The sequence below is a fragment of the Oryx dammah genome, unplaced genomic scaffold (genome assembly GCF_014754425.2).
Source record: "Oryx dammah isolate SB20612 unplaced genomic scaffold, SCBI_Odam_1.1 HiC_scaffold_29, whole genome shotgun sequence".
Taxonomy (NCBI): Eukaryota; Metazoa; Chordata; class Mammalia; order Artiodactyla; family Bovidae; genus Oryx; species Oryx dammah.
Genome location: NW_024070213.1, coordinates 44,831,763 through 44,844,091, shown reverse-complemented (window position 1 = coordinate 44,844,091; position 12,329 = coordinate 44,831,763). Strand labels below are relative to the sequence as shown.

Sequence of the window (12,329 nt, the reverse complement as noted above, 5' to 3'; positions counted from 1 at the left end):
ATCAGAGTCACCACCTGGAGCCTGAGAATAAAGCCAGTTCAGAAGAAAGCACCAAAGAGAGATGTCAAGGGAGCAGCTGGAGCTTCTCCCTTGATCCGGCCACAGCTGAATGCACTGGACACCTCAATAATGTTAGCCAATAAATTCTCCTTTCCTGTTGAACAATTTTGAATTGGGTTTCTGTCGCTTACAACTAAAAACATCCTGACCAATATTGAAGAAGGGAGAAATACATTCTTGAGGCTCTTAAATACTTAGCAAGGATGCTAATGTCAGGTAGGTGTCCCAGAAGTGCAATCCCATACCATTTGGTGAAACTCATTGCCAGTCATTTTGGTGAGCAGGATATGGGCTGTGCAGAAGGTTATTATGCTAGAGTTATTTTGTGTGTGCGTGTGTGTGTTTACATTTGAGGGATATATTCAACAACTCTGTCTCAAGTGTTTTAACATCTCAGCATCTCACAGTTGTAACAACAGTAATTAAACAGAATCTGATCTTCCACATAGCATAAAGGAAGAGAGAGCATGATATGGTGAAAACGGCAGTGAACCAAGAGTCCAATAACCTAGTTATCTAATCCTAATCTGATCACTAATTGACATCATGGGTTGAGACAAATCCCCCTGCTCCTCTTGACCTCGATTTGTAAGTCTGTAAAGTGATAAGAATGACTATACCATCTTCAAGCACCTGTCCGATTCTGGAATGGACAGCCTGCTAGGATAGAGGTTCCTAATCTTTGATAGGATCTAAACCCTAGAAAAATACACATGTGCACAAACACATAACTTTGCATAGAGTCTCATGAGTTTCACAACTTTAGAAGCCATTCTTCTAAGATGGAACTAAGATGGACTGGAATGGGTGAATTTAACTCAGATGACCATTATATCTACTACTGTGGGCAGGAATCACTTAGAAGAAATGGAGTAGCTATCATAGTCAACAAAAGAGTCCGAAATGCACTACTTGGATGCAATCTCAAAATGACAGAATGATCTCTGTTTGTTTCCAAGGCAAACCATTCAATATCATGGTAATCCAAGTCTATGCCCTGACCAGTAATGCTGAAGAAGCCGAAGTTGAACGGTTTTATGAAGACCTACAAGACTTGCTATAACTAACATCCAAAAAAGGTGTCCTTTTCATTATAGGGGACTGGAATGCAAAAGTAGGAAGTCAAGAAACACCTGGAGTAAGAGGCAAATTTGGCCTTGGAGTACAGAATGAAGCAGGGCAAAGTCTCACAGAGTTCTGCCAAGACAACTCACTGGTCATAGCAAACACCTTCTTCCAACAACACAAAAGAAGACTCTATACATGGACATCACCAGATGGTCAACACTGAAATCTGATTGATTATATCCTTTGCAGCCAAAGATGGAGAAGCTCTATACAGTCAGCAAAAACAAGACTGGGAGCTGACTGTGGCTCAGCTCATGAACTCCTTATTGCCAAATTCAGACTGAAATTGAAGAAAGTGGGGAAAACCACTAGACCATTCAGGTATGACCTAAATCAAATCCCTTATGACTATACAGTGGAAGTGAGAAATAGATTTAAGGGACTAGATCTGATAGACAGAGTGCCTGATGAACTATGGACAGAGGTTCATGACATTGTACAGGAGACAGGGCTCAAGACCATCCCCATGGAAAAGAAATGCAAAAAAGCAAAATGGCTGGCTGAGGAGGCCTTACAAATAGCTGTGAAAAGAAGAGAAGTGAAAAGCAAAGGAGGAAAGGAAAGACATACCCATTTGAATGCAGAGTTCCAAAGAATAGCAAGGAGAGATAAAAAAAAAAAGCCTTCCTCGGTGATCAATGCAAAGAAATAGAGGAAAACAAAAGAATGGGAAAGACTAGAGATCTCTTCAAGAAAATTAGAGATACCAAGGGAACATTTCATGCAAAGATGGGGTCAATAAAGGACAGAAATGGTATGGACCTAACAGAAGCAGAAGATATTAAGACGAGGTGGCAAGAACACACAGACGAACTGTACAAAAATTATCTGCACCACCCAGATAATCACGAAGGTGTGATCACTCCCACTCACCTAGAGCCAGACATCCTGGAATGTGAAGTCAAGTGTGCCTTAGGAAGCATCACTACAAACAAAGCTAGTGGAGGTGATGGAATTTCAGTTGAGCTATTTCAAATTCTAAAAGATGATGCTATGTAAGTGCTGGACTCAATATGTCAGCAAATTTGGAAAACTCAGCAGTGGCCACAGGACTGGAAAAGGTCAGTTTTCATTCCAATCCCAAAGAAAGGTAATGCCAAAGAATGCTCAAACTACTGCACAATTGCACTCATCTCACATGCTAGTAAAGTAATGCTCAAAATTCTCTAAGCCAGGCTTCAGCAATATGTGAACCGTGAACTTCCAGATGTTCAAACTGGTTTTAGAAAAGGCAGAGGAACCAGAGATCAAATTGTCAACATCACTGGATCAAAAGCAAGAGAGTGCCAGAAAAACATCTATTTCTGCTTTCTTGACTATGCCAAAGCCTTTGACTGTGTGGATCACAATAAACTGTGGAAAATTCTGAAAGAGATGAGAATACCAGACCACCTAACCTGCCTCTTGAGAAATCTGTATGCAGGTCAGGAAGCAAGAGTTAGAACTGGACATGGAACAACAGACTGATTCCAAATAGGAAAAGGAATACGTCAAGGCTGTATATTGTCACCCTGCTTATTTAACTTCTATGCAGAGTACATCATGAGAAATGCTGGGCTGGATGAAGCACAAGCTGGAATCAAGATTGCTGGGAGAAATATCAATAACCTCAGATATGCAGATGACACCAGCCTTATGGCAGAAAGTGAAGAAGAACTAAAGAGCCTCTTGATGAAAGTGAAAGAGGAGAGTGAAAAAGCTGGCTTAAAGCTCAACATTCAGAAAACTAAGATCATGGCATCCGGTCCCATCACTTCATGGCAAATAGATGGAGAAACAGTGGAAATAGTGGCTGCCTGTTTTTTCTGGGCTCCAAAATCACTGCAGATGGTGATTGCAGCCATGAAATTAAAAGACGCTTGCTCCTTGGAAGGAAAGTTATGACCAACCTAGACAGCATATTAAAAAGCAGAGACATTACTTTGTCAACAAAGGTCCGTCTAGTCAAGGCTATGGTGTTTCCAGTAGTCATGTATGGATGTGAGAGTTGGACTATAAAGAAAGCTGAGTGCAGAAGAATTGATGTTTTTGAACTGTAGTGTTGGAGAAGACTCTTGAGAGTTCCTTGGACTGCAAGGAGTCCAACCAGTCCATCCTAAAGGAGATCAGTCCTGGGTATTCATTGGAGGGACTGATGTTGAAGCTGAAACTCCAATACTTTAGCCACCTGATGCGAAGAGGTTATTCATTGGAAAAGACCCTGATGCTAGGAAAGATTTAGGGCAAGAAAAGGGGATGACAGAGGATGAGATGGTTGATTGGCATCACCGACACAATGGACATGGGTTTGGGTGGACTCCGGGAGTTGGTGATGGACAGGGAGGCCTGGTGTACTGTGGTTCATGCGGTCGCAAAGAGTCGGACACGACTGGATGACTTTACTGAACTGAGAAGCCATTCTATATCTCTAAACTCCCTGCTCCACAGAAACTATGACACTAGCTTCTGCTTGGACTCCTCTGGTGACAGGGAGCTCACTACCTTACAAAGTAGTCAAACATAACTGAACTGCGCTAGAAAAATTAATTAGTCTTCATATTGAACCAAGAGCTGCACACTGTAACTTCTACCCATTGATCTAAATTCTCCAGAGCAAAATGGGGAAAAAACAAAACACTTTCCTTCCTTTGTGTAGCAACTCTTCATTTCTCTGAAAACTGTTTCTAACTTTGAAATGCAAACGATTTCTGGGGAGAAATGCAGATGACTTGCCATGCAAATTATTTTTTAGTGCATTGTTATAAAGATATATTCTGCCTACCTCATCCCAAATACGCCAGTCATCTAAATGCAGATGCTAAATTCCAGACAAGCAGCACTGGTATTAATCTGCACGACTTTGCAAAGACAGGAGTTATTGTGTAAAAATATATTGAAGGAATCAGCAGAGTCTTTTGGAAAGAGGACTTCAGTAAGAATCAGAAGTTTTAGAAGTAGCTGGTAGCCTGTCTTGACTCCAACTACCTGTGTATCCTTGGGCAAGTCACTTAACCCCTCCTTCTGAACCCTATTTCTGATCTGTAAAATGTGACAGAACCTACCTCACAGAGATGCAGTGAGGATCAAATGCTGTCCTGTTCGTAAAGCTTCTAGCCCAAGCCTGACACAGGACAAATTCTTATTACAGACTACCTCCGGGGCTCAGCAAGCCCAGCGTCTCATTCGATGCGCTCGGCGCTCTTGCACCAGCGGGATTCCCCTTCCCAAGCAGAGTCTGCGCTCTGGGCTCGACTGAGGCTCCCTGGTCGCTCGCGCTTTTCTCTCCTTCTCCAAGATGGCGGCGGTCGGCGGCGCTGAGGCGGGATCCGGGCGAGCCTAGTGAAGGTAGCGGCGAGCGGAGCCCCCACGAGGCCGAGCTAGGCCCCCACCCCCAGGCGGCAGCGGCCCCGCCCCGCCGCCACCCGCCGCCTCGGGCCGCGACACCGCCCCGAGAGCGCCCCGGGCCCTTCGCGGCCTAGCCCAGGGGCCGAGCCGGGGACTGGAGTAGCGGCCGCAGTCCGCCCCCGGGAAGGGGCTGGAGCGGGCCGAAGGAGGAAGGCGGGCGGGAGCTGTTCAAATGGGGAAGGCGGGAAAGTGCGGGCCGGGAGGGGGCGTGCGGCCGCCCCGGGGGCCCGCGGGCCGAGGCCGCCCCTCCCCCTGCCCGGCCGTCTCCGCCCTCGGGGGCGCCTGGAGCCGCCGGGACGCGGGAACCCGGGTCGCGGCCGCCTTGCGGCTCAGGACCTGGGACACAGGGTCCCCGGGCTGTCAAGGGGCAAGGGAGCCGGGGTGACGGGAGGGCCGGGGCGCGGCTGGCAGGAGTGGATGCGACGAGCTTTCTTTTTTTTTCCCCTCTTCGCCCAGCTTTGTTGAACTAGCTGTTGCTGCAAAACTGCCAAGAGAATCCCGTTGGTTTGCCGTGGGGACCACAAAAATGGTGGTCTTGGGGGCTCTTTGTAGCAATAACCTGTGTGGTATGTAATCTTTGCGTGCGACCCAGTTTGAACGTGCCTTCCTTAGTGGGATCTGCTCCATCCAGACCCATTTCCCCCCGCCCCAAAGCTGTTGCTAGTAGATTTCACTTAATTTTTCTATCGGGCAGAAGAAGAGAACCATCTTATCTCTCTGCTACCTGATGGCTAAGTTGATTGCTGATATTACCCCATAGCAGAATTAAAAAAAAAAAAAAAACAAAACCCACTGAATCTAGAGTAGAGCCTGTTGATTGGATAAGGCTTGTCAAAATTTGTGCCGCTGGGTTTTTTTTGGAAATGTGTGTTGTCAGCAGATCTGTGTGGTGGTCGTGGTTCCGCTCAATTGCATCCGAATGAGAGGATTCAATCCCCAACCCTGGCTGTCGGGATCTCTGCAGTTTCCAGAGCTGGCAGGGGCTGTGAGTGCTGCATAGGTAGGTTCGTGGAGAAGGGAGTGGCAAGAATTCCGAGTCTCTGGGTTCTGAGATTGGAGGAAATTTGGGCAAAAATGAGAAGGCATCCCCTGCTCCTATCCTCAAAGTAACAACAGCAGCAATTCAGAAACTGGCAACAGCTGTGTGTGCATCTTCCTTTTCCTGCACCGACTGGCAGCTTGAGTTCCTGAAAGAAGGGCTGGAAGAAGAGAACGTGGAATCTTGAAAATCTTGAACAAGACTTGCCTCTTGAACTGGACCCGCGCCTCAGGATTTCGCGTACTTCCCTCGGGTTTCCGAGGCTTTCTTTGTCTTTTTCCAAACACTTACATTTTGGGATGAAGAAGCTTGCTAGTGAATGCTGGGGCTGAGATGACCTCGAAACACCATCTTCTGAAACTTTTTTTTCCAAAGTACTTTTAATTTGGGCTTTCAAAATAACAAAGTACTATGTCTGATGATTTCCCCTTTTTTCCTGATTGCTTTGATAACTCCGAAAGCAAAGCCTAAAGATCACCATATACTTACCTACAAGTGGAAGAGTAGCTCTGTCTCCTTTTTCATCTCTTGAAGAGAAATCCACAAGTTTGATAATTTTCACCTTCCAAAAGTATACGTTTTTCATGATGGCATATTTCTTACTTCCACAAACAACATAAATAATGAACTTTTACTTCTGTTGTCATTTCTTAATCCACTGAGAGGAACATAATTGTAAAATTATCCTGCTTCTTGAAGTTGACAATTTTGAATTCTGTACACAGCAAAATTTATGGAGTTCCGGAGAATGAGCTTTAAGCATCTAAATGAGTTTTTACATTTGCCAACATTTAATGTAATTATGGCCTCTATTTTCTAATGTGAATATCCAGCCTAATATTTTTCAATTTCATTAATCCTCACAATCTGCTGCCTAAGCCTGGACTCTGAATTTATCATGGATAATGTTCAAGACCTGGAAAGAACATCAGGAGAGTTATCTTATATAAATGTTGCCCTAACTTTGCCTTTCCTCCACACTGTTGCTTGAGACTTCTTTATCTGGTTTCATCTTCCTTCTATGAGTCAGCATCCAAAACTAACCCCTGGGTTGCAATAATATCCTCACTTGAAAGAACCTAGAAGTTCAGGGTCCATCAGTCTGCCCAAGCTGTGAGTGAGTGAGACCATTGTATCTAATTTTAGTTTTTTAAGCTTTTGACTGTCCCAGTTCTTTACTGAGTTGGACTTGCCTTCAGGCCTTGTTCATTTTTTACTATAGGTTATTTAATCTTGTAATTTATAAAATGCTCCTCCTGTGTCTTTAGAAAAATTAAATAATAGCAGACCTAATTGTAATGCAAAATGCCAACACCAGCACACGTTTTCTGTGCTGTTTTGTGCCTCTGAGGATCAGCTCCTAATTTTCTGTTCCCTTGTACAGTTTTTTCATCCACTGGTTGTTTTTCAAAGCAGTCAGTTAAGAGACCATGAGTGCCTTTTCATAGTCCAGTAAGTGACATCATTGTTTTCTTTCTGGAGCTGTCTTCAGAGCTACTTATTCCTATTCTGACTGTTAGTTGTTCAGCTCTGTTTTATGTTAGTTTTGATATTTCCAAAGGGAAGGCCTGGTTATAAGTCTCAGGACCTGCCTTCACTTCAGACAGAAGAGCATTTTGTTCTTGACCACAGATTGGTGGCCGCATTGGCGTTGAATATTTCAGATTTTTTTGCCCGTTATTTCTCAAAGGTTCTTAGCCAGAATCCATTTGGCATGGAAAACATTTAACTTGAGGTCACAAGTTGTGCTATTTCTTGGCATTATCAACCTATGAAAATGAATGGGGTCCATATACTCTTCTAATAAACTTACTGTGCTTTAGTGCCAGTGAGCAGATATGCTGTTTTTAAATGAAATGGTTGTAATTCCCTATGATGATGCTCCTCCTCTGACCCCTCCTGAAGTTGCACCATGTGGGTGGATGGGGGCAACAGTAATTTCTGTTTGAGAAAGTTTAACACTTAGTATTGGAACATGAAAAACTGGCTATAAAAAAAAAAAGAAAAACTGGCTATATTATGAATTTCTACATGAGACCTGACCTCATATCCCCATAATTTCCTGTGAAAAGCCTTTTAGTAAGCAGTTCTCCAATTATTTGTAAAAGAACCCAGTTCATTTCATTTCTTCACTTCACTCAAGCTTCTCTTACCTTGACCAAGTCCATTCTTTCCACTCCTTAGGGAAGTGGAGAAATGCTTTTTTACATTTCTGAATGTTACTTGTAAATCGTTCCTGGTAATAGTTCTTTTTCTATTTTCAACATAAGCTTATCTGTGCATTGTATCTTATCTGACTTGTGCAAGTAGGTCTTTTTTCTTTTGGTTTATTTTAAATGTAACTCTTAGGAAAGTTTCCCTTGTTCATTCATCTTTTCTTTCCCAAAAGTTACATACTTCACAATTACCTGTACCTTCCTCAAAGGGATTGTCAATATCTCGTTGAAGTGTCCTTCAGCGTTTCTAAACCCCACTATAGTTATGAAGGTAAAATAAAATATAAGTAAATAATCAGATCAACTTTTAAGCATTTCACTAACAGAATGAGGGCATTTTCAATATATTTAGTATATAAAATTTAAACTTCCTGCAAAAACTTTTCCTGCAGGAATTGTGACATTGGTTGTCCTAAAAATATTTGAAGAACCTTACCTTCGAGTGCAGTTTATGGCTCATCATCTTCAAAGTCAAAATGGACATATAAAGTTGAATGCCAAAAAAGTAATTTTAATAAATTTAAAGCAGTATTTAGAACACTTAAATTTTAATAGTTCTTCAGATTAGTAAAAATCTTAATAATGATAAAAATTTCATCACCAGTGGACAGGTGGCAATTCCTCCTTATTTTCACCAGTGAAAGTGAAAGTTGTTCAGTCGTGTCCGACTCTGCAATCCCATGGACTATACAGTCCATGGAATTTTCCAAGCCAGAATACTGGAGTGTAGCCTTTCCCTTCTCCGAGGATCTTCCTAACCCAGGGATCGAACCCAGGTCTCCTGCATTACAGGCGGATTCTTTACCAGCTGAGCCACAAGGGAAGCCCATTTTCACCTGTAGCCTTTAAGAAAGGCTTGATAGTATTAAAGCTGTTTTATGGGCAACTAATGTAAGAAGTGTGCCTACTTTTACACTTCTGTGATTTTGAGCAAATTCAAAGAGCCCAACAAAATACACACCAAAAAATTATGCTCTCAAGATCTTTACTATCCCTGTCATGTCATCATTTCTGCTTAAACTGCAATACAACAGATTTTAGCCTGTCACCAATTCAACCAGTAGGATATTGTGGTCTCAAATGCGTGGCATGATCTGTCTTCCTCTGCATCCTGCTTTGTCTGTGCATTTTGTGACCGTAATTGAACCTAACCCTCTGACTTCATGTCGGCTTTCACCCTGTCTCAGTGTTACTAGACCTGTTGGCATTTCACAAGTTCTCATGAATTTTTGAAGTTTTTTGTTTTTTTAATGGGAGGTATTTTATATACTTCCCCAACTGACAGCTTTAATTCATGAATCAAATCGAATTAAGCCTAATGCACTTGCTACAGCTTCATCCCTAGTATATTTACAAACAGAAAGAGGAGGTGGTGACAAGACCCTCCTTTATTTCTTGCTGCCCTTCCAGCCCGCCCTTGGATCACTTCGCATTTCCACCTGGAAGGTTGCTTCTCCACAGTGATTTCGCATTACAGGAGGGTTTTCCTTCTTTGTTTCTCAGACCTGGTCCTGTAGACGGGAAGGAGCCTGGACACAGGGACCCCATTCTCAAAGGCCCTGCAGGACCACCATGGCTTATGATGACTCCGTGAAGAAAGAAGGTATGACCCCTTAACCTGAGAAGCATTCCAAAGGGGGTGTCCTCTTCAATCCTTGCAGCCCATGGACATAGAGACCAGGACTGGCCATCACAGCCTGGACTCCCAAGTGATGACCCAGAACACTAGTAAAACTTCACATCATCCCCCGACTGGGCCCATGGAAACGCAAACCGGGACAGGGTTCTAACCCAAGAGTCTGAGCCATAAGTCTCTGTAGTCTATGGGATGATCCCCAGCAGCACTCGTGGTCCTTGCCAGCTCCAGTGTGCAGGAGCCTGGGGATAGGAATCACACAGTGGACGCCCACAGAGCAGCACAGCACATGAATCCTTATTCTTTTCAGCCTTACTTCTGCAAGTCCGTGTCCACCTGCCAAATCACAACTAAGAAACCATGTCTCAGAACGCACCTTGGGCCTTTGCATAGCATGGAAGCGTTGTTTCTTCAGTTCTGATTCTTGTATTTGCAGCCAACTCATCAGGACATAATGCTCACCCCCTCGGATCTAGCCCTGTGTTCCAGTGGACTTACCAAATGACATGCTTCTAATTCGGAAATGGAGGGACTGTTGCATTTCATGGGTGGTGATACAGTTGTGACTTACTTGACTTTCTCGTTTCCTTTCCCAAACGAACCTGTGCTTCTCAGATTGCTTTGATGGTGATCACAGCTTTGAGGACATAGGGCTAGCTGCTGGCCGAAGCCAACGAGAAAAGAAACGTTCTTACAAAGATTTTTTAAGGGAAGAGGAAGAAATCGCTGCTCAGGTCAGGAATTCTTCCAAGAAGAAATTAAAGGTAAATTCTAAACATTTGAATTAGGAATGTTTAAGCTAGTTCATAGCGTGTTTCCTAGTATTCGAAGAAACATGTTTCTTTGAAAAACATTTAAAAAGAAAGATAAGCATCGTTCACCTTTTTTTTTTTTTTTTTTTTTTACTATTTCCTGTGTGTTACTTTATTTTCCAAAGTCAGAAAACAACATTGGTTCCAAAGTGCCTGTGCCTCATCATCTTATTCGTTGCTCAGTTCTCCTTCCTCTTGAATTCCAGGACAGTGAGCTTTACTTCTTGGGGACGGACACGCACAGGAAAAAGAGGAAGCACTCCTCCGATGACTACTACTATGGAGGTGAGGCTGGGGAGTGGCAGCAGGTGGGACAGACTCTTCACTGGTTCTTGGAGTCGGGGTAGGGGAGAGAGATCCAGATGTTGCTGACTCAGTGGCCTATTTAACAGGACAGTGGTTCTTGTTCTGAGTGCCGATAAACCAGTGTGAAGGAGGAGAGAGGTGGAGGGCTGGTATTTTGGAGGATTCAGCATAGAAGAACAGTCTTCATTTGTGATACACCAGGTACCAGGTTCCTTCTCCCCCCAATCATCCACTTATCTTGTGCCCATTATTATTAGCATCCCTCTTGCCATTTGTAGTCCTGGGCCCTCCAGCCTGCGCCTGTGGGTTCCTTCTCACTCCAGTGCGTATCCACTCACAAGACCAGCTTTTCTTAGCTATATTATGCACTTAGCTGACGAGACCGACTCTTTGCTAGAATGGATTTGTCCTGAACCCAGAAACAAATGATACTTTGTCTTCAGCGTAATCTAAAGTTGTAACTACTCGTAACCCCGCAGCCACAGTCCATCCTTCTGAGCATGCTGTCTTTGGTGGCTTGTGAAGACTCAGTGAAGAAAAACATCTTGAGTGGCAAGAACTGTCTTCAGGGTCAGAGGCAGGATCTACCAAGCCAAGAAGCACGTGGGCATCATCTCTGAATGTTTACAATCAGTTGAAGGGCCTCCCCTCCAGTCATTCCTGTTAGCCTCTTCCTCATCTTAGTTGGGGGTTTTTGGTGAGAGAGGAAACTTGCTAGAAGTTACTCTGCCATAGGGACAATTACTTTTCTTGATTACTTCTAGATATTTCGTCTTTGGAGCCGTCACAGAAGAAAAAGAAAAAGTCCAGCCCACAGTCTGCTGATACAGCTATGGACCTATTGAAAGCGATCACTTCCCCTCTGGCCACAGGCGCCAAACCCTCCAAAAAGATAGGAGAAAAGTCGTCCAGTTCCTCAAGCCATTCAGAGAGTAAGAAGGAACACCACAGGAAGAAAGTCAGCGGAAGCAGTGGGGAGCTGTCCCTGGAGGATGGCAGTTCCCACAAATCCAAAAAAATGAAACCGCTCTACGTGAACACAGAGACACTGACCCTCCGTGAGCCTGACGGCTTAAAGATGAAACTTATCCTCTCGCCCAAGGAGAAGGGGAGTAGCTCCGTTGACGAGGAGTCTTTTCAGTACCCCTCTCAACAAGCAACTGTGAAAAAATCCTCTAAGAAGTCAGCTCGGGATGAGCAGGGTGCTTTACTCCTAGGACACGAATTACAGAGCTTTCTAAAAACAGCCCGGAAGAAGCACAAGTCATCCTCAGACCCACGTTCGTCTCCTGGCCCCGAAGGCTGTTCCTCTGAGGCCTCCCAGTTCCCAGAATCCCACAGTGCTAACCTTGACCTTTCAGGGCTGGAACCTATCCTGGTAGAATCAGACTCCTCCTCTGGCGGGGAGCTAGAGGCTGGGGAGTTAGTGATCGATGATTCTTACCGGGAAATCAAGAAGAAAAAGAAGTCAAAGAAGAGCAAAAAGAAGAAGGACAAGGAGAAGCATAAAGAGAAGCGACACTCCAAGTCCAAGAGGAGTTCAGGGCTTCCCCCTGCAGCGGTGGCAGGAGAGGTCCCCGTGCCGCCTGTCCCCGCTCCCAGCCTCCCGTACACCGGAGCCGCCACCCCCCCCCCCCCCCATCCCCGCCCCCACACAGATGGGCACAGCGAGAAAAAAAAGAAAAGAGAGGAGAAGGACAGAGAGAGAGACCGAGGAGAAAAGGTAAGGCATGTTTTTAAAGTATGAT

General features: G+C 44.3%; 1 protein-coding gene across 7 annotated transcripts in view; it reads left to right on the top strand.

Annotated features, from left to right (window-relative positions):
* The first annotated feature begins 4,406 nt into the window (after positions 1 to 4,406).
* The window catches only part of HMGXB4 (HMG-box containing 4), a 34,020-nt gene continuing 26,097 nt past the window's right edge, over positions 4,407 to 12,329 (top strand). Inside the window, exons 1-6 of one of the 7 annotated variants that reach the window (XM_040234768.1) lie at positions 4,436 to 4,512; positions 9,331 to 9,430; positions 10,079 to 10,227; positions 10,482 to 10,560; positions 10,668 to 10,782; positions 11,346 to 12,304. In XM_040234768.1, coding sequence (XP_040090702.1) covers positions 11,414 to 12,304 — 891 coding nt within the window. In that variant the 5' untranslated portion in view covers positions 4,436 to 4,512; positions 9,331 to 9,430; positions 10,079 to 10,227; ... (1 more) ...; positions 10,668 to 10,782; positions 11,346 to 11,413. Of the gene's footprint in view, positions 4,513 to 4,864; positions 5,139 to 9,330; positions 9,431 to 10,078; positions 10,228 to 10,481; positions 10,561 to 10,667; positions 10,783 to 11,345; positions 12,305 to 12,329 lie in introns of those variants that run through there. The other 6 variants (XM_040234769.1, XM_040234766.1, XM_040234770.1 and 3 more) reach the window with 6 other exon arrangements.